This window comes from Salarias fasciatus, chromosome 7, assembly GCF_902148845.1.
Source record: "Salarias fasciatus chromosome 7, fSalaFa1.1, whole genome shotgun sequence".
Taxonomy (NCBI): domain Eukaryota; kingdom Metazoa; phylum Chordata; class Actinopteri; order Blenniiformes; family Blenniidae; genus Salarias; species Salarias fasciatus.
In genome coordinates, this window is record NC_043751.1 from 8,487,106 (window position 1) to 8,507,038 (window position 19,933).

Below are 19,933 nucleotides of genomic sequence, written 5' to 3' on the forward strand. Positions count from 1 at the left end.
TTCTCAGGCCTCTGCAATTGTTTCCTGTTCAGCTGTCCTCAGCTCCTCAGCTGATAAAGATGCAGCTACTGAATGAACTGTTTGTTTTACAGTTCGCTTGGAGGGTGATATGTTGAGAGAGATGGCGAATATTGGAGGATCAGCAGTCGGCTGAAATCACGCGTTGTCGCACGAACCGTCCCAAATCATTCCATTGCCCATCGCGGGCGTTTGGCAAGGGAACTTTGGAAATATTTGTGAGAACCTGAAACATTAAACAAAGACATCTGGACAGTAGACAGACATACAGACGCTGCGCACTGAGTCCTGTCAAAAAAATGTTGATATAATCAAATCACTGTCAAAGTCCAGGAAAAAAACATTGTTCATAGTCAACATCACGTCCTGTATGCACAGTGCATATAATATGCACTGGGGTTTGTCTGAAGTTTTAAATTTGCGGTTGATGTGAGCACCATCTCCAGTTTGATCATCGACTGTCAGTCAATCAGAGTCATCGGGCAAAGTTTAGACAATAAGAACATGTTGCATCTCAGTGGACATGGAAAGCTTTCTTCTATTACCAGGAGTCAACATCCAATTCACCGTCCCAGAATCAACCAAGTTTATAAAAATAAACTAAAATAAAAATCCCACAGGTTTCCGTGTTATCTTGAGTGTGAGCATGGGAAACCTCAGATGTACATCAGTAATTGTGCATGAAATACAATTAATCAATGTGTTGTTTTTTGTATTCTTTTCAAGCTCTGCTACTCTATCCTGACCCTGTGCAAGCTGTGTATCAGTGCAAAGCGCTTCTTCATTGCGGTTAGCGGGTTGTGTGTTGTTTTGCGTACGTCACCCATGCCATCAGTGGTGATTTCATCTTCTCAGTCAGAATTTCCTCCGTCAGTCGGATGAGAATTCAGCGTGACCCGGTGTCCCCCCTTCTTGTGCTCCTCTGCCTGGTTCTCCACACCATCGTCCATGTCCACAGTTCTTATGTGGGCAGTTACGGACCCAGTGTCCAGTCTGTCCACCAGCTTCACCCTGGCGCCCTCCGTCCCCGTCAGGGTGGTTCTTGTAGCTTGAGCCCTGAGGAGAGTTGCTTCGGAAGAACCATGAATGATGTTGTGCTGTTGGCTCGGTTTTTACTTCCATCATTCATCCAGGAGGTGGTGCTTTCCAGCGCCGATGTGTTGGGAGTGTCTGACAGACCAGACCACTCCTTCAGCAGGAAGCCGATGCAGAGGTGGAGTTTGACACGTCAGAGAGGGTGGGAGTAGAGTAGAGCAGAGGCCATGATGGTTGGATGGATGTTTGAAGGGGAGGAGTCCAGTCACTTTCCTCACACATCCGACGTCCAGTACGAATCAACCTCGAAAGAGAGCAGATGGCACGGAGACACATGTATCTGTAGTAAAACCCTTTCATGTCCCTCATGATGTTTTCTCTCCCTGTTCTCTCCCTAAGCGGATGTCCCTCTGCTTTCTATCTCTGCTTCCAGCTTCACTCATCCAAAGTGACTTCTCAATCTTATTTTTATCCCTGGTTTTCCTGTTTCCCAGTGAACATTTTAGCAGAACCAGTCACTGTCTCATGCTCAAACTTGCCCCCTTTGGGGAAACCATTCACTCAATTCTCTCACACGTCCCACACACTCGGGCCCATACTTTCCTGACATGTCATTACATATTGGGGTGTCTGGAGGACTCTCCACTAGGAGACCAGGTACCTCCAACCTGTCTATCAGACGTACTCTGACAAACAGATGAGCCTGGGCAAAATGACTCCTCTCCCGTCCGACACCGGTACAGGGGACAAATGACCCCTTTCCGGTCTCCTAGTGGTCAACAGATCTGTTATCCATTTTCAATTGGACGTCTCCAACGGCCTTTTCGCCTCTACGGTCCCAGCCCAGACCCGAGGGTGCAAAAGTGCTAAAAAAACCCTCTCCAATCTCTCTCCCACTCCAAACACTAAACACTCTGGGAGGATTGAAGTTTTATGCTGTGTATTATAGTGACCCAGTCACTCGCCCTCCAACCAGTCCAATATGGAAAGAACTCACCGGGTGCTTGTAGGAGTTTCCCCGAAAAGGAGGGAAACCAGTTCATGGATCCTAGCGGTGGTCCAGACGGTAGGCTCAGACCCAGTCCCCATAGAGTCCGTCAATGGCGGCGGGGCTGCAGCAATTTGTCCGCAGGATGGCCAATCACCAGGTCTCTGTCCTCCGCCGGATTCCACTCGTAGGATCCTGTTCGTGACGCCAACTGTTATGGCAATTTTATTTAATAAAGGGCTTCCGCCGGTGAGTTCGTTTTGGTATCTTTTATTATGCTGTACAGCAGGAGAAGTCACGCAGTCAACAGAGTAACAGAGTGAGTTCTGCCCTCGCAGGGGCGTGCAAGCCTCTAATAACTATCTGCTACGATCACTCCCAGGGGCCTTGACTGCACCCAGCCATAGACTGGACACAGGAAGACTCCCACGTGTGCCGCAGCTGCTACGCTAAGATTATCAGGAAAAGTAAATTCCAGACAAAGCATTCATGGTTCCCCACACATCTGAGTGTGTGAGCTACGGTTGTTTACAAAAATACCTCTGTGAGCACTACAAGTGAGAAAAAGCATGCATACATGAGAAATTTCCATTACAAAGGTCAAGTTAAATTAAAATAATTGTTACTTTTTTACACGCAAACTTTAGTTTTCCTGCATAAAGGCCGCTCCACATGCTGTCCTTATACGAGATGCGCCACTGCAAACTAGTGTTTGTGCCCCGAGTAGGAGAGCCTCACTGCGCTCCAGCTGAGCGTAAAAAAACAAAAAAAAAAAACATGCGCTTTTAGCGGTGAAACACGATCCATTCCTCATTATTTGCCATATTGAACTCGGCCGAATTATCAGAAAAATCACGAGGAAAATTCTGGTATGAGGCACAAACTGAAATAACAAGCGCAAATATGAAGAAAATGAAAGTGAAACTTAAATCGCGAGTTTTGTCGGTGCAGCGTTTCGGCCAGCTGGGCGTACATTTCCCTTCAACACACAATCTGGCTTAATAATAAGGTAATAATAAAGGTAAGTATGAGGCACAATTCGGCGTGACTGAATTTAGGCTGTCTTGGAGATAGAATCGAGCTTGAGGAAGCGAGCGCTCATAAGAAACTTAATTTTCAAACCATTTTTCATCTGATCTGCTCTGCTCTTGGGGTGTGTGTGTGTGTGTGTGTGTTGGGGGGCAATCTCGGTAAAGACTTGGTATTTTAAGCCATTATAAATCATATTTGATCAATTGTAAAATTATTTATCTAACACACACACATTGTGAATGGAATCAGCAGACTTCAAATGAGCCATGTTAATTGTGATTAACTCCAGGATTGGGGTTCAATTAATTGTTGCCCAGCTCTAATTACAAATGAAAAAAGAAGAACATATTAAGACTCAAACACCCCCCCCCCCCCCCCCCCCCCCCCCCCCCCCAGGATGGGGCCAATCCTAGGGGAAACACTGCAGTGCATTCGGGCCGTTAGCTCTCTCTCAGGTATTTTATTTATTTTTTTATTTAAATAATTTGTGAATTTAAAGTGCAATGTTCATCCTAGCAATGAGTGTTCCTGTGAAGTTCATTAACTGTTACTGCAAGCATTAATAGAAGTTCATTTTTTTGTCCGTGGTGAGTTTTATGCTTGCCAAAATAAAACAAAAAGAAATGTTGAAAAAAAATATATATATACATATTATCCAATTAATCGATTAATTGTCCAAATGAATTGATAGATTAATTGATTAAAAAAATAATCGATAGCTGCAGCCCTAAGTACTTCTTCAATCCAAAATACACATGTGAGCAATATGGACTTCCAACACAGTTTTACCACTTAATAAGCACTAATACTGGTCCACATATATACTTTTTAACACAGCTTTCTGACTGCAAATAGTTCATTTTGCACACACTTCTCATGACATGACACATTCACTCCGTTTCACATAAGTTCTGGCCACAAACTCATGATCAAACCACAGTTATATGCATCTTTCATTAACCCACTTTCATCACATGAACTCAGAACATACATGAAACAGTTCTATGGCTCATCGCCACCATGTGCCACGGACTACACGTCCGCCATCTTACATGCAAAACGTGGCGAGTTGCCTTTACCAACTGAAACGTTTTAAATTCAGCTTTCAACTCGATAACCATTACATTCTAAAGCATTTAAAATCTTCCCCACCTGTTGTCTAGTACCTGTATAGATTTTACAAGCCAGCTTACCTACAAAACAGAAAAAGATTCATCAATAGGAGCGCACTCGGTCTGCGATCGAACACTTCCGCGTCTCACTGACTTCTTCTACGACGTCAGCTACTGATGCACAAAGTACCGAGCGCCCCCTGCTGGAAAACCCATACAGCACTATATTAGGGCTACATTCTGCAGATTGACACGTGTTATTATCTAATAATCTTCATCTCCGTGGCTGTTGTAGAGCGTCTCCATAAGCTTTCAACATTTCCATGTTATCATTGCTTATTCTGTATTTCAACCCAGAGGTTCACTCACCTTCACTTCCTGCAGGACGCTCCCAGCAGGTGTTTCGGATTAACTGGTCCCCCTGCTAATTGGTGACTGACTTCTTCCAGCATCTCTTTGTCGCTGCAGAAAGCCGAAGTTAAAAACTGACCTAAGTCCGGAGCTGTCCTTCAAAAGTCCGTTACACCGCGTTTACAATAAAGTTTAAATTGTTGTACCCCTTGTTAGTCCTTGTGTTGGATAATCGGACACGTGCAGGACGTGACTGTCAATTAAGAGCAGCTGCACGTGCTCGTCCAGATTCTGCTACGTCACTGAGGGGGCGGGGCAACAACAGCTCACAACTTTATTAAACAAGGGAAAAATGCAAATAACAGGACGGAGAATTAAAGACAAAGGAGTATCTGAAAGAAGGACTGACACAAGAAACACACAATAGCAAACAAAATAAAGGAAATAATCAAGATGGATAATCTTTGGAAAGAATCAGTCATGAACATCCAGTCAAATAAAAAAAAAAAAAATCAAAAAATAGTTTCAGTCTCATCACAAAACAATGATTAGTTTTGATACCAGATCTCAGTCTTCAGGCATTAGATGGGTTCACATCATTTAAGATCTGAAAGTATTGCTTCTGCTTTTGGAGCTCAGGAAGATGAATGACAGGACAGCTAGAATGAACATATGATAGCTCTGAGGATTGCTTCGGTCCCAGATTTAAACATTTTAGGATTGCTAAATGTTATATTTCATTCAGGCCGAATTCCTCATGCGATCAGAGACTGCCATTACCACCCAGGAAGTAAACTACAGACCAAATACCTTCTGTAATCCAGCTCTCCTGAGACAACGATCTGCTCTGCAAATCCATCTGTCATTGCTTTCACTGTTTCCCGCACATTTAACACACTGGAAGAACTTGGACCAGTCTGGATGAAACTCTTCATGGTGGGTTTGGTTCACTCACTGTCAGAATCATCTGGACTTGATGAATGGATGAAATGTAATGTGACATCCTGCTGTGTGTTCATTGGCACCATCTCCTGTTTCAGTGAGACGCTGATAGACATCCTGCTTCTGTTTCAGTCACTGGTTCCAAATAAATTTTTACTGTTAGTAATGAAGACATGATTTGATCAATGTAGTCAGTATCAGACATGCTGGAGACAAATTTCATACAAGTTTTCAGACATTGTGTTTCAGCAGGCAGGTGTTACATAAGAGCAAAAAGCATTTTTCCCCAACAGATTAGAAAAAGTGAAAAGTTAAATTACTCATTAAAAGAAACAAAACCCAATGGATTCATTTCAACATCCGCCCAGAGGATTGTCATATTTTTCTAAATAAAAAGCAGTAATGTAGAAAAAGCGCATTTCATTTTATTCCTGAAGCTCATTCTGTGACCAGGGGACTGTTGGTCAGACTCTGGAGTTAAACACTACTAGAAAACACACTGACTGAAATCTTTTCATTTCTTGAGTCAAACCATGAACAAATGTTCCTGAAGCTCCGTGTCCACAGGGTCTCAAACAGGAATGTTTCCACTCCACTGGAGGAGATCTGGTGGTTCTGGGCTCAAGCTGGCACAGCCACATCGGCCGCACCAATAATGCTGTGATTTCAACTTAATGAATTTGGCTATCAGTAATAATTAATGATGATCAAAGGAAATAATTAATTAAAGAATTTCAGATGTGATTTTCATCAGATAACCTTGGGGCACCACGTTTAGGAGGAAAAGATAGCCAGTTCATTGTAATCAGTCTCATAAACTATTAATAATCTAAATATTGATCCAAATTCCAAATTAAAAATTTATATTTTCAGTCACATTTTATTTGTTTATGATTTGTTGAAGAAAAATATTTTGGTTGATTTATTGGCACATAAACATATTTATTGACCCTCTTTGAGCTACACTTGAGTTTTAACTAACTTCTATTACACATTTGAATTTGAGTTGTTTTGTGTTTATTTTTACAAAGGAAGGGTCAGAATTTGGAATCACACCTTTTTTCATTTCATCCAGTCACCAAATCTGTTCTTGTTTTCTCTTTTACTTTGACCACAAGGGGGCAGGAGAGGTAAACGTCAGTTCTCCTGGTTCAGGGCTCCAGGTATCATGAGAGAACTCGGGCAGCTCGGAGGGAGTGTCGCAGAGCTGAGCGCAGGTGGAAGAAGGACAAGCTGCACATTTCTTTCCAAATTTTAAAAGACTGCTGGCACAAATATCAGAACACCGTTAAAGGCACTAAGACAGAGTATTTGTCAAACATTATTCTGGAGAACCGCCATGACCCACGTGTGCTGTACAGAACGATAGACTCTGTTCTCAATGCCCCACAGCCTGTCTCTGTAGAACCATCCTCTGAAACCTGTGAGAACTTTCTTCAGTTTTTCATTGATCAGGTTGTTTCCACCAGGGCCCTGGTTTTAACACCTGACCACGATCCCTCTGATCCTGTTCACTGCTCTGGTGTATTTGATGAGTTCGAGCCAGTGACCTTATCATCCTTACAGGATCTGGTTGCTCACATTAAGCCCTCAGGTTCACCCCAAGATGCCGTTCCCCCTCATCTCTTTAAAGACATTTTTCCCTGCATTGGTCAGCTTGTCCTTGCTCTCATTAACAGCAGTCTGTCCTCTGGTGTTGTCCCTGTACATTTCAAACATGCAGTGATCCAACCCCTTCTAAAGAAACCTGGCCTGGATCAGGCTGTCCTGGTTAATTTTAGGCCCATCTCAAAGCTGCCCTTTACTTCAAAGATTCTGGAGAAGGTTGTCTACCTGCAGCTGAAGAACCATCTGGATAATCATAACATCTTCGAGGTCTTCCAGTCTGGGTTTAAACCCATGCATAGCACCGAGTCAGCTTTACTCAGGGTTTTTAATGACATCCTCCTGGTAAATGACTCTGGTGACTATGTGGTTTTGGTTCTGCTGGACCTGACTCCTGCATTTGATACTGTGGACCACAATATCTTGATATCCCGACTGCAGCACCTGGTCGGCATGAGTGGTTCTGTACTGCAGTGGTTCAGGTCCTACCTGACAGACAGAGCTATGTGTTCGTCTGGCCAGCTCTGAATCCTCTTCCACTCCTCTGTCATATGGGGTTCCACAGGGCTCAATCCTGGGGCCACTGCTTTTCTCTATCTATTGCCACTAGGGTCCATCCTGAGAAAGCACGGCATCTCCTTTCATTGTTATGCGAACGACAGCCAGATCTATGTCACATTAAAAAAGAAAGAAGCTTTCACACTAACGCCTCTACTCCGGTGCCTGGAGGACATTAAAGCCTGGATGGCCCTAAACTTTCTAAAATTTAATGAGAGGAAAACAGAGGTAATTGTGTTTGGTCCCAGTGATTCCTGTGAACCTCCACCTGCTGACGTGGGCCCCTTGACTTCACACGTGAAGGCGACTGTTTTGAATCTGGGTTTTAAAATGGACCGTGATTTTAAACTCGATTCACAGATAAGCGCAGTGGTAAAGTCCAGCTTCTTCCACCTCAGGAAGTTGACCAGAGTGAAAAGTATTCTTGCACGTGAGCACTTTGAAACAGTAATCCATGCCTTCATTACGTTTCTGTAATGCACTTTATGTTGGAGTCAGTCAGTCGTCCATCGCATGTCTCCAGTTGGCCCAAAATGCTGCAGTGCGGCTACTAACTGGAGGACGTAAGCGGGACCACATCATGGCCTCCCTCCACTGGCTACCTGTGCATTTTAGAGTCCATTTTAAGGTTCTTTTGTTTGTTTTTAAGTCCCTGAATGGTCTCGCCCCGCCTTACCTCTCTGAGCTGCTCCATCTCTACACTCCTGCTCGGTGCCTCAGATCAGCTGACCAGCTGCTCCTGGAGGTGCCGAGGTCCAAGCGTAAGCTCAGGGGGAATAGAGCTTTCTCTGTTGTGGCCCCCAAGCTGTGGAATGAGCTGCCACTGTGCATCAGGCAGGCCCCCTCACTGTCCATTTTTAAGAAAGATCTTAAAACACATTTTTATTCACTGGCTTTTAACTCAGCCTGAGACTCCGCCCTTGGTGTTTTTAATGTTTATTTGTCTCTTTTTATTGTTGTTTGTTTTGTGTTCCTTGTTCTTAATGTGTTTTACTCTTGCACTTGCACTTATATCTGTGTCTCTGTACAGCACTTTGTGCCAGCTTTAGTTGTTTTTAAAGTGCTATTTAAATAAAGTTGAGTTGAGTTAAATGCTGTTGCAATTAGAGTTGGGATAATACACACTGCAAATGATAGCTTAATGATTATCCTTGGCTTGTGTAGATAATTGTCAAAAATATCAGGGCTCCTCATGGCTATGTAAAAACCCTAGACATTGAATAAAGTAAACACATCGGTCACTGTCAGCGCAGCTACAGCGATTCTACCAAAGTTCTGTTTCCACTAAAGACCCAGCTCTACCATCAGTGAGGTAAAAAGATTCTCTCTCTGTTATTTTGAAACGCTGTTATGACTGCCGTTTGGTCAGAATCAGTTTTTTATTGCTCCAGGAATTAGCATTTGCTTGTGACAGGGACACAGTAAACCTCAGGAGCTCTTTCAAAAATGACAACAACCTCCGTTTGCATGTTGGATAACACGAGACCGATGCAAAGTGACACAGCAGAGTGTCCTCCCAGGCAGAGACTCGGCCACAACTTCTACTAGCACAACGGTGACTATGACATGATCTATATCAAAATAAATGAATAATAGTAAAAGTCAAATGTATTATATTTCCTTATTTCTTTCAAATTAAATGAAGTGGACTTATGTTGGCTTTTAGTGAAAGATATCTTACTGAAGTAAAAAGATAAAACTGAAGTGCAATTTTATTGTGACATAAAATTTCATTATTGTCCCATCCCAAGAGTAACTGGATTACAGACATACTGTTTTGTGCAAGTATCCACACATCCCATTAGAAGATACACTCAACCTTTTTACACACCTTTTACATCTATATATTGTTTCCATCACACCAGGTAGGAAACACATATGATCACTGACAGAACATTTACAAAATATTTAGGTGGGAAAAAATGTATTTCAGGTTATTTTGGGGACTTGTCTGATACAGTGTTTTTGTAACATAATACCTTAAATATACCCATCATTCTTTTTCCTCAGATGCATCAACCAGTGCTGGGAGTGAAAGTACTGCGCAGCCACACGGCGAGCTCCAGGCTGAACCTTCTGCCTCCTGTCTTCCTTTGTCAGACCAGGACTGTGCTGGAAGCCCTGTTCTCCACCCGCCATTCCAGTGTCATCGAGCGACACAGTGTTCAACACCATCCGAGCTGCATCGAACACTCTTACACTCTGACCATCTCTGTCTCGTCTACACTGGTCTCCCTCTGGACACTTTTAACTTTTTGGCAGATCAACTAATAAAAATGATGTCCGAGACCAGATCCTGATGACACTCATGAAGCTCCGGCAGAACCTCGTGCAGGAGGACCTGGCTGACAGGTTCAGTGTGTCACAGTCTGGAGTCAGCAGGATCATCTCTGCATGGTTGGACATCATGGAGGAGAAGTTGAGGTCATGGAGGTAGATGCAGTGATAAGTTTATCACTTCAGACTGTGGCTTCCTGGACTGCCTGCGCCCTGGTGATGTTGTCATGGCCGATCGGGGATTTGTCATCTCAGATCTGCTGCATGAACGGCGGGTGAACCTCGTCATCCCAGCCTTCACTGAGAAAGGGAGGCAACTTTCAGAGGAGGACACAGCCCACGCCAGGTGAATTGCAAATGTTCGAGTTCGTGTAGAGCGGGTCATTGGCCGTCTGAAAAACTACAGTACATAATCCTCTCTCAAACTGTGCCAATAAGCCTGGCACACAAATTGAATTAAGTTCTAAGAGTCTGTGAAGCTCTGTCCAATCTACGGGGAGAAATTGTCCATGAAAATTAAAAAGATGACTAGCTTGAAAGTAAGGTGTGGGTGGGTGTGTGTTTGTGTTGTGTACTTTTTATAAAGTATTTTGATATCTGTACACCATAAATTGCATTCTAAATTTTTGTATGGTAAGTCCTGCTGTGAAGGACTGTTGTGTTTGAGCTGTAGCATTTTCTATCATGATGCTGCACCACCTGCTTCACTGTCTTCAGAGCGACTGTGGTTTGAATGTCGGGCACTGCCAGTTTTTTTTCCTTTTCTCCGATTTTCAGAATGATTGATAAAATGTTAGATTACCTGATCAGTGATAGTACTTATGAATTGTCGCATACATTTTGTTTACTTTTTACTTAAAGTAAATAAATAAACCTATACTTTATTCAGATATGCAAAAGGTGGTACAATTCAGTTACATGTTTCAGGCAGTAGTATGTCATACAATTTAATTTTTATGGAGTACCTAGTAAAATATGACACATTACAATTTTGAAGTAACTCGCCCAACACTGCAGCATAATAATTTGGCACACCGGATTTAGATTGTGGATTGTGTTCAGCGACACTTTCTTTGTTTAGCAGTAACTCATCAACTGAAACACACATTATAAGACATTCAATTTTACACTGTTTGGATTGTAAAAGAAGGAAAAATAATTTTATTTGTCATATAGAACTTTTGTTAAACCATTTTTTCTGCTATGCTGTATATGACCTTTGATATTCAAGCTGCACCGTCTAGTGGACTGTTCAAGAATTGTGAATTCAGTAAAATATCTCTGCTTTCTGACTGTTTTGTGATCTTTCAATAATTGATGAATGCACTACTACATTATGACAGCAAACAAATGACAACAAGAACACATTTAAACCAATAACTAGACTCATAAAAAGGCCTTCATTTGAAGGACTATTTTTATCACATTTCATTAAACTATAAACGATTTCAAGCACGAGTACCTTCCATCTGTAAAAGGGGCTGACAACTGATTAAATTAATCCAATCTATGGAAGTATTTATTATTAATTGTGGAGAGCCGACTTTACCACTGTGCAAATATTGATAGGCTTCAGTGCTCTTATAATTCCTTATAGCCGGGCCATCCACGCCAAGAGACAACACGAAATAGTTGAAAATATCGCCATACATATGACCGATCACCACCTGATGGTGAGTTGGATTCACTGGCGGAGGAGGAAACCAGACAGACTTGGCAGAACGTTCTGTGAGGGTCTGCTGGGAACGTCTGGCAGAACCCTCTGTCAGCAGGGTTTTCAACTCCCACCTCTGGGAGAGCTTCTCTCATATACCGAGGGAGGCTGGGGACATTGAGTCAGAATGGACCATGTTCTCCACCTACATTGTCGAAGCAGCTGCTCAGAGCTGTGGTCGTAAGGTCTCCAGTGCCTGTCACGGCGGCAACCCCTGAACCCGGTGGTGGACACCGGAAGTAAGCTGCCGTCCAGCTGAAGAAGGAGTCCTATCGAGCCTTGTTGGCTCGTGGGACTCCAGAAGCAGCTGACAGGTACCGGCAGGCCAAGCGAACTGCAGACCGAGTGATTATGGAGGCAAAAACTCGGGTCTGGGAGGAGTTTGGGGAGGCCATGGAGGAGGACTACCGGTCGGCCTCGAAGAAATTCTGGCAAACCGTCCGGTGCCTAGGAAGGGGAAAGCAGGTCTCCACTAACACTGTTTATAGTGGAGGTGGGGAGCTGCTGACCTCAACTGGGGATATTGTTGGACGGTGGAAGGAATACTTTGAGGACCTCCTCAATCCCGTCGCCACGTCTTCCATGGAGGAAGCAGAGGCTGAGGTCTCAGAGGTGGACTCGTCCATCACCCAAGCTGAAGTCACCGAGGTGGTTGGTAAGCTCCTCGGTGGCAAGGCACTGGGGTGGACGAGATTCGCCCCGAGTGCCTTAAGTCTCTGGATGTGCAGGGACTGTCTTGGTTGACACGTCTCTGTAACATCGCGTGGCGGTCAGGAACGGTGCCTCTGGATTGGCAGACCGAGGTGGTTGTCCCCCTGTTTAAAAAGGGGGACCAGAGGGTGTGCTCCAACTATATCAAATCAAATCAAATCAAATCAAATCAAACTTTCTTTGTATAGCACTTTTCATGATAATAAAAACAACGCAAAGTGCTGAACATTAAAAAAACAGTCATAAAAACAAAAGAATAAAAACCGCACCATCAATAAATATACACCACACACACACACACACACACACACACACACACACACACACACACGCATGCACGTATGCATGCACGCACACAAACAGTCATACACCCAATTTTTGCCCATAGCAAAGGCAGAGGAGACATGGCATGGCCCTCAGCATCATGAGAAAACACTACTAGTGGGGCCGTCCACGCCAGAAGAAGGCGAAGGTCATTAATACTGGGGCCCCAGCGGTCGACCCCCAACCCCGTCAGACCAAGGGGACCCCGCACAGCGAGGTGTGGAGACCCCCAGGCCAGCCAGGACCTGAGGACTCGAGCGCAGTAACCCCAGCAGAGGACCGAGACCAACTCCCAGACCCAGTGTGAAGGACCCCCCTCAAGAAACACTGGAGTGAAGCAGCTGAAAACCTAAAAAGATATGATACAAAGCAAATAAAAAATAAGTAAGATAAGATTATAAAATAGAAAAGTAGAATAAATTAAAAGTACATAATAAAAATAGAATGAATAAATAGGATAAGTATATTAAAAATTAAAATGACCAAAAATAAAAATGATGGAGATAAGAACGATAAAAGGTTAATTAAAAGCCAGATTAAAAAGATGTGTTTTAACCTCCCTTTAAAACTATCAACAGTCTCTGCGGTCCTGAGGTTCTCCGGCAGGCTGTTCCACAGGCGGGGGCCGTAGTGGCTAAAAGCCGCCTTGCCATGAGTTTTTGTTCTTGCTTTTGGAACACACAATAGGCCGCTGCCAGAGGACCTCAGGGCCCGCGAGGGTCGATAGGGTAAAAACAGATCAGCGAGGGTGCAAGGCCATTAAGACATTTAAAAACTAATAAGAGAACTTTAAAATCGATCCTGAAGCAGACAGGGAGCCAATGCAGCGACTGTAAAACCAGTGTAATGTGGGCCTGCCCCCTGGTCCTCGTCAGCACGCGTGCAGCTGAGTTTTGTAACAGTTGTAGGTTTGAAGCGTTCTTTTTGGGAAGACCAGAGAGCAAGGCATTACAATAATCTAATCTACAGGAGATAAAAGCATGCATTAGCACCTCTGTACTCTCCTGAGAGAGAAACGGGCGACTCTGGCTATATTCTTCAGATGATAAAATCCAATCTTAGTTATGTTTTTAATGTGTGGAATAAAACTTAGCTCAGAGTCAAAAATCATGCCCAGGTTCTTAACTGATTGTGCCAGTTCAAAATCTAATAATTTTGGTAAAATTCTCTCCCTCTGGCCTTCTGGACCAATAACTAACCTCAGTCTTGTCCTGGTTGAGCTGTAGGAAATTCACTGCCATCCATGACTTGGTGTCTGAAATACAGTTAAAAAGGGTTTCTATTGGCCCTGTGTCATCAGGAGACACGACGATGCACAGCTGAGTATCATCAGCGTAACTATGGGAACTGATGCCGTGTCTCCTGATGACGTCCCCAAGTGGAAGCATATAGAGATTAAAAAGTATGGGACCTAAAATTGAACCTTGGGGAACCCCACACCTAATTTCATGGGTTCCTGAGGAACAAGTATCCAAACTGCGGTCGTTGTATCGGTCTGTTGTGGTGAAGAGGGAGCTGAGCCGAAAGGCGAAGCTCTCAATTTACTGGTCAATCTACGTTCCCACCCTCACCTATGGTCATGAGCTTTGGGTCATGACCGAAAGGACAAGATCCCGGATACAAGCGCCTGAAATGAGCTTCCTCTGTAGGGTGGCTGGGCGGTCCCTTATGCTGCGTTCACACCGGACGCGTCGCGGGCGTCGGCGACGCTTGGGACGCCTCGAAGCTGACGCTTGTAACGCTTCAAGCACGACGCTGACACCAGGTGGTCACAAAGCTCGCGACGCTCTTGACGCGCGTCAGTTTATTGGCGCGCGGGAGGCTGATTTCTGTTTCCAGCTATGGCTGATCGTATCAGGAGAGTGGCTCGGCTTTATTTGTTAAATAAAGCCAGACCGCGTCGTCGTCGGAAAAGTCGCTATTGCCTGGTCTGCTCCTCTCTGCTCTGACTGCAGCGGGGAGCGCTGCTGAGACTGACCGCTTGTGAGCGCTTTGGGACGGGGGAGTGGCTCACGCAGCACCCGCTGCTCATTGACGACAGCAACGAGACGTCCTGTCACGTCTCCAGAGCACCAGAAAAGGTCGCTAGATTTGTCGCTAGTTGCTTTTGACAAAAAAACATCGCCAAGAGGCTTTGGAAAGTCGCCAGATTTAGCGAGAAAGTCGTCAATTTGGTAACACCGGCTGACCCGCATCGGTGCTTGGATCACTCGTAGTGACGTAGCGTCGAAAGTTCAGTTTTCCCAACTCTCAAAAAGCGACGCTCACGACGCTCCTGACGCCGGGGACCCGCCTCATGGGCGTCGACGCTCGAAACGCTTGAAAAGCGACGCTCATGACGCTCCTGACGCGCTGCCCCGCTGCCCGCCACTCCACGACGCTCGTCCACCATAGACTTTGCATAGAAAAGCGCCGCTCGCGACGCTTGCGACGCTTGCGACACGTCCGGTGTGAACGCACCATTAGAGATAGGGTGAGGACCTCAGTCACCAGGGAGGAGCTCGGAGTAGAGGCGCTACTCCTCCACATCGAGGGGGCCAGCTGAGGTGGCTCGGGCACCTTTTTAGGATGCCTCCTGGACGCCTCCCTGGAGAGGTTTTCGGGGCATGTCCCACCGGGAGGAGACCCCGGGGAAGACCTAGGACATGCTGGAGAGACTATGTCTCTCGGCTGGCCTGGGAACGCCTTGGAATCCCCCCAGAAGAGCTGGAGGAAGTGTCTGGGGACAGGGAAGTCTGGGCATCCCTGCCGAGACTGCTGCCCCCGTGACCCAGTCCCGGGTAAACGGTGGAAGATGGATGGAGATTTTACATTTAAATCTGAGAAAACTAATTTCTATTATCTAAAAAAAAAAAAAAAAAGAAAAAAAAAAAAACTGGAGCTCCACTGACAAAATAATGAAATGTGCATGTTTTGTTGTTGCAGCTTTTTTTTATTTGTTCGTTTATATTTGTTTTAGTTTTAGTTTTGCTGGACAGAGGCAACGATTTAGTTCATAATTTCTCTGGATGTTGATAACCTAACTTTGTCACTAATAGTGAATCGTTTGTTTGTTCGTTGCGTTTATTCCTTTGAAAATCACTCTGACTGCTCTGTTTACCGGAGGAAAATCAGCCATAGCTTCTCCACACCGCGGGGAGGAGGCAGTGAGCCCAGTTGTCCTCCGCCTACCCATCATATAAAAGAAGAAGAAATACTGTTCTCTGATTGGTCCATTTCACTCGGTGTGTGACGTCGTTTCCAAAATGGCTGCCACGGGAACGGTATAGCGCAGATTTTTGAAGTTTTTGATTACTTCACTGCAGGAGCAGATTTAAACGTTTATTATTGTGATTTATGATTATAAACTGCTATTGTGGCCATTCCAGAACATTATTAATCTCACCCTGTCTTGAGGATTATACACTTTATGTGTTGATGATCTTAGAGACTGCAGACAGCAGTTGGCTGAGTTGTTAGTCTGTTTTTCTCTAACTCTGCTGCAAATAGTTTAAAATCCATCCACTAATTGCTTTAATTAGTAAAATCTAGTTTGACATGTTCGCAGATTTTTAGCTCCTGGTTGACTTTAATGTCACTCGGACACTGAGCAGAGAATCATTCAGTCAAAATGAGGCATCAGCTGAAAAATAGACACTTTCTGTTTTTCGGTCCTGTCAGGGTGGGTTTGTATAAACGTGCATAATGCAACAGTGAGACGAGAAGATTTGTTTTTTCCCGTTTTTTACTGTATTTTGCCATCTAATTTTTTCTTTAAATTTGGCTTTTTGTTGAAATTGTAGTCAGATAAGCATCCCGCCTTCATACTGCAGTGTATTCATATTAATAATAGAAACCCAGTAAGTAGCATTTAAAGTTGAAATTTGTAACGGAATAAGAACGGCAGTGACATAAGTGGTTTGGAGCTGCGTCTCCCCCCTCTGGTCTGTTGTCCCCTCTGCTCTGGTGGATCAGCTGTCTCTTCCTCTCACAGGTCAGGACAGCATCCTGGAGCCTCTGTGTTTCCCGGAGCGGCCGGCCTGCAGCTGCAGTGCTGTGGGGGTGCAGAGTGGGGGCGCCGAGCTGCTGGTCTGCCTCTTCTGCTCCGAGTCGGTCCCCACACAGCAGAAAGACGCTCTGCTCAGACACCTCCTGCTGGAGCACAAGCTGGTGATCGCCGACGTCAAACTGATCGCAGACCTGGCCAAGTAGGAGCACTGTGTGCACAAAGCACACACCTGAACACGCTGAAAGATGGATTTATTAACCTTTATTTACTGGAAGGTTGGGCACGTCTGACAGTCTCCATTACTTTAACTTATAAATCATTTTTGTTTGTGTCAGCAACTTTATTTTAATCTATCAAATAACTGATGGACAGCAGCGAAATGAGGCTTATTGGATTAACAGAATAATCAACAAAATGAAGTTAAATGCATAAATTTAGGAATCCCAACTGAAAAATCAGATCAATATTTAGTAGAACTTCATTTAGCTAAAATAGCAGAAACTAAACGCATCTTACATCCTTATACCCGTTGCAGGCCCTGTGCGGTCTCTGCTCTGATCATCCTCTGCTGCTCCCATCAGGTACCTGCTGTACTGGAAGGGCCGGTTCATGGAACAGTCACTCACTGACTTCTGCAGTGTGATCAAGACCAACTCCACCGGCCCGGTCGGTGAGTGAAGCTCTGCTTCAGCTGCCGGTGATGAAACTGAAGGGAAATTCAGAGGTTTCACATTCAGTAAAACAGACTAACAGAACCTGCATTGGTCTTCATGCAAGACAGGGAAGATGCTATTGAGGAGTCCGATTTGACAAGATGAGCAACTGACAAGAAGTTGTCGACATTGCAGAGAAACAGGAGGAGTACTTCCTGCTGTGTGACGTCCTTCCAGAAGATCGACTCTTCAGAGAAAAGCTCCAACAGAAACGACTGGTGGGGATCGCTACCTGGATGGTACACGACACTCTCAGCATGATGAGCATGAGACTGAAAAAGCCTCTTCTGCAGGAGGAGGTGCTGGAGCAGCAGCAGAGGGAGAGAGAGGACAGCAGCTTCCATCGACTCTGCATGTTCTGCAACGAGGAGTTCACCGGGAACAGGTCGCCTTTCACACACAACCATTTTTACCTTCTTCATCAATGGACTCTTCTTTAGAAAGTCATTCATTTGTGAGCGGCGTGTCTCCAGGTCGTCCATGTTGAACCACATGGCGCGAGAGCACTCCTTCAGCATCGGACTCCCTGACAACATCGTCTACTGCGACCAGTTTCTGGACACGCTGCAGAACAAACTAGACAAGTAGGAACCGTCTCCCTGTGTCTCAGAGCGGTCTGGCTCTGTCACTTGAATGAAAAATGTGGGTTGCCTCATTTTTAACGTGAACTGTTTCGTAACAACCGACGTTTTCAACAGGCCACTTCATTTTGAAGCAGCTTGTCCACAAACACACCTGGTTAAATGGAAGATTACAACCATGTCAGGATGAAACTGGAACTTACATTTTTTTTTTAGATTTGTGAATTAAAGACAATGGTAAAAGCAACTCCAGGACATTTCTAGATCAGTTTCTGCATTATGAGGGTTTTCATAAAGCGTTGGTGAAACTGTCGGTTGACCAGTTGCTGTCTGTTGGCTTCCTGCTGTCCGTCAGTCTGCAGTGTCTGTACTGCGAGAAAACCTTCCGAGATAAAACCACGCTCAAGGATCACATGAGGAAGAAGGCTCACCGCCGCATCAACGCCAACAACCACGAGTACGACCGCTTCTACGTCATCAACTACCTGGTGAGGGGGGAGGGGCCAAGGGGGGGCTGAAGAGCAGTGGACGGTGTTTTCTTCTTCTCACACTCTTGTTGTGTTTCCCTGCCAGGAACTGGGGAAAACCTGGGAGGAGGTGCAGAGCGAGGACGACCGCGAGCTGGTCGAGGACGAGTGAGTAATCCTCAGAGGGGTGTCCAACATGAGGCCCGTGGCGTCGTTCTGGTCTCGTGTGGAATCCAGAGGTCAGAGCTGCTCCACTGGTGAGTCTCAGCTGACGTGTCTGTGTCGTCCTCAGTGATTGGTCGGACTGGCGGGCTCACCCGCTGTCTGCTGTGTGTCTCTTCTGTGAGCATCAGTCGGAGACGATGGAGCAGATCTACACACACATGAAGGTCAGCCGCTGATAGATCTCTGTTCTCAAACCCTGATCAGATTTTTTGTGACGTCTGAACCTTTTTGGGACTGGGGTTTTACCGGTTTCTGGTTTTGTGCTGACTGCAGGAGAGCCATGGCTTCGATCTTCACCGCCTGAAGACAGAGCTGAGTGAGTAACCACTGCCACTGGGACAGTTTGAGTCCACAGTGGAGGAGGACTCCTCTCTGTTGACGGATCCTCTTCGTCTTCTTCCAGACCTCAAGTTCTACCAGCAGGTCAAACTGGTGAACTTCATCCGGCGTCAGATCCACCAGAGCCGCTGCTACGGCTGCCAGCAGGCGTTCGACTGCAGAGCCGACGTCCTGCGTCACCTCGAGGCCGAAGGTCACATGATGGCGCTGCCGGAGGCGTCCGCCTGGGACCAGCCTCAGTCAGTAGCCAGAGCAGAGAATAATGATTCAGTCACAGCAAACCTGAACACTGGCAGGAGAAATTAGTCAGTCAATCAATGCTCGTCTCTTCCAGGTACTACTTCCCCACATATGAGAACGACGCTCTGCTCTGCACGCTCTCCGACAGCGAGGAGGACGAAACGGACACGACGGAGCACGGCGAGGACGTCCCGGTGATCGCAGAGGACATCTCCAACCTGAGAGACATCCGGCAGAGCAGCGTCCTCGGCCAGCTGCTGAGGAGCCGAGCGTCCTGCAGCTGACGCTCAGCTCAAACCCTCTACATGCACTTTCAGCCGTCTGACCTTCATTCAAGCCCTGAAGATCCCAACGTGTGGTCGCAAATCGAAACAAGCACACATCCACTGACAAAGGCACATGTAAATAAAATAATCAGTAAATGCTTTGATGGTCTCAGTGCTTCTTAATCTGTCTCCGTGTAAACGGTGGAAATTAAGTCACCATAATAACAATCCAACTTGGTAGACTGTCAATACGAATGTCTGTGTTCTCTCATTGTTAATATTTATAGTTTATTGTTCTCTTCATAAGTGTGTGTGTGTGTATAATCAACAGCATCCACTGCCGGCCCAACATGAAAATGAGACCTTTCTCTGTCATTTCCATGGAAACACATTATTTTCAACTTTTCTGAAACGAACATGCAAAAATGAGAAGCTGAATCCCTCCAG

The 19,933-nt window shown here is 45.3% G+C and overlaps 1 protein-coding gene across 1 annotated transcript in view; it reads left to right on the forward strand.

Annotated features, from left to right (window-relative positions):
* LOC115391538 (zinc finger protein 277-like) overlaps positions 1-19,634 on the forward strand; it is a 42,299-nt gene extending 22,665 nt beyond the window's left edge. Inside the window, exons 2-12 of the mRNA XM_030095811.1 lie at positions 16,573-16,854; positions 17,237-17,325; positions 17,504-17,586; positions 17,662-17,753; positions 17,842-17,952; positions 18,305-18,437; positions 18,523-18,584; positions 18,709-18,805; positions 18,915-18,957; positions 19,045-19,219; positions 19,315-19,634. Coding sequence (XP_029951671.1) covers positions 16,573-16,854; positions 17,237-17,325; positions 17,504-17,586; positions 17,662-17,753; positions 17,842-17,952; positions 18,305-18,437; positions 18,523-18,584; positions 18,709-18,805; positions 18,915-18,957; positions 19,045-19,219; positions 19,315-19,504 — 1,357 coding nt within the window. The 3' untranslated portion in view covers positions 19,505-19,634. The remainder of the gene's footprint in view (positions 1-16,572; positions 16,855-17,236; positions 17,326-17,503; positions 17,587-17,661; positions 17,754-17,841; positions 17,953-18,304; positions 18,438-18,522; positions 18,585-18,708; positions 18,806-18,914; positions 18,958-19,044; positions 19,220-19,314) is intronic.
* The last annotated feature ends 299 nt before the right edge of the window (positions 19,635-19,933 follow it).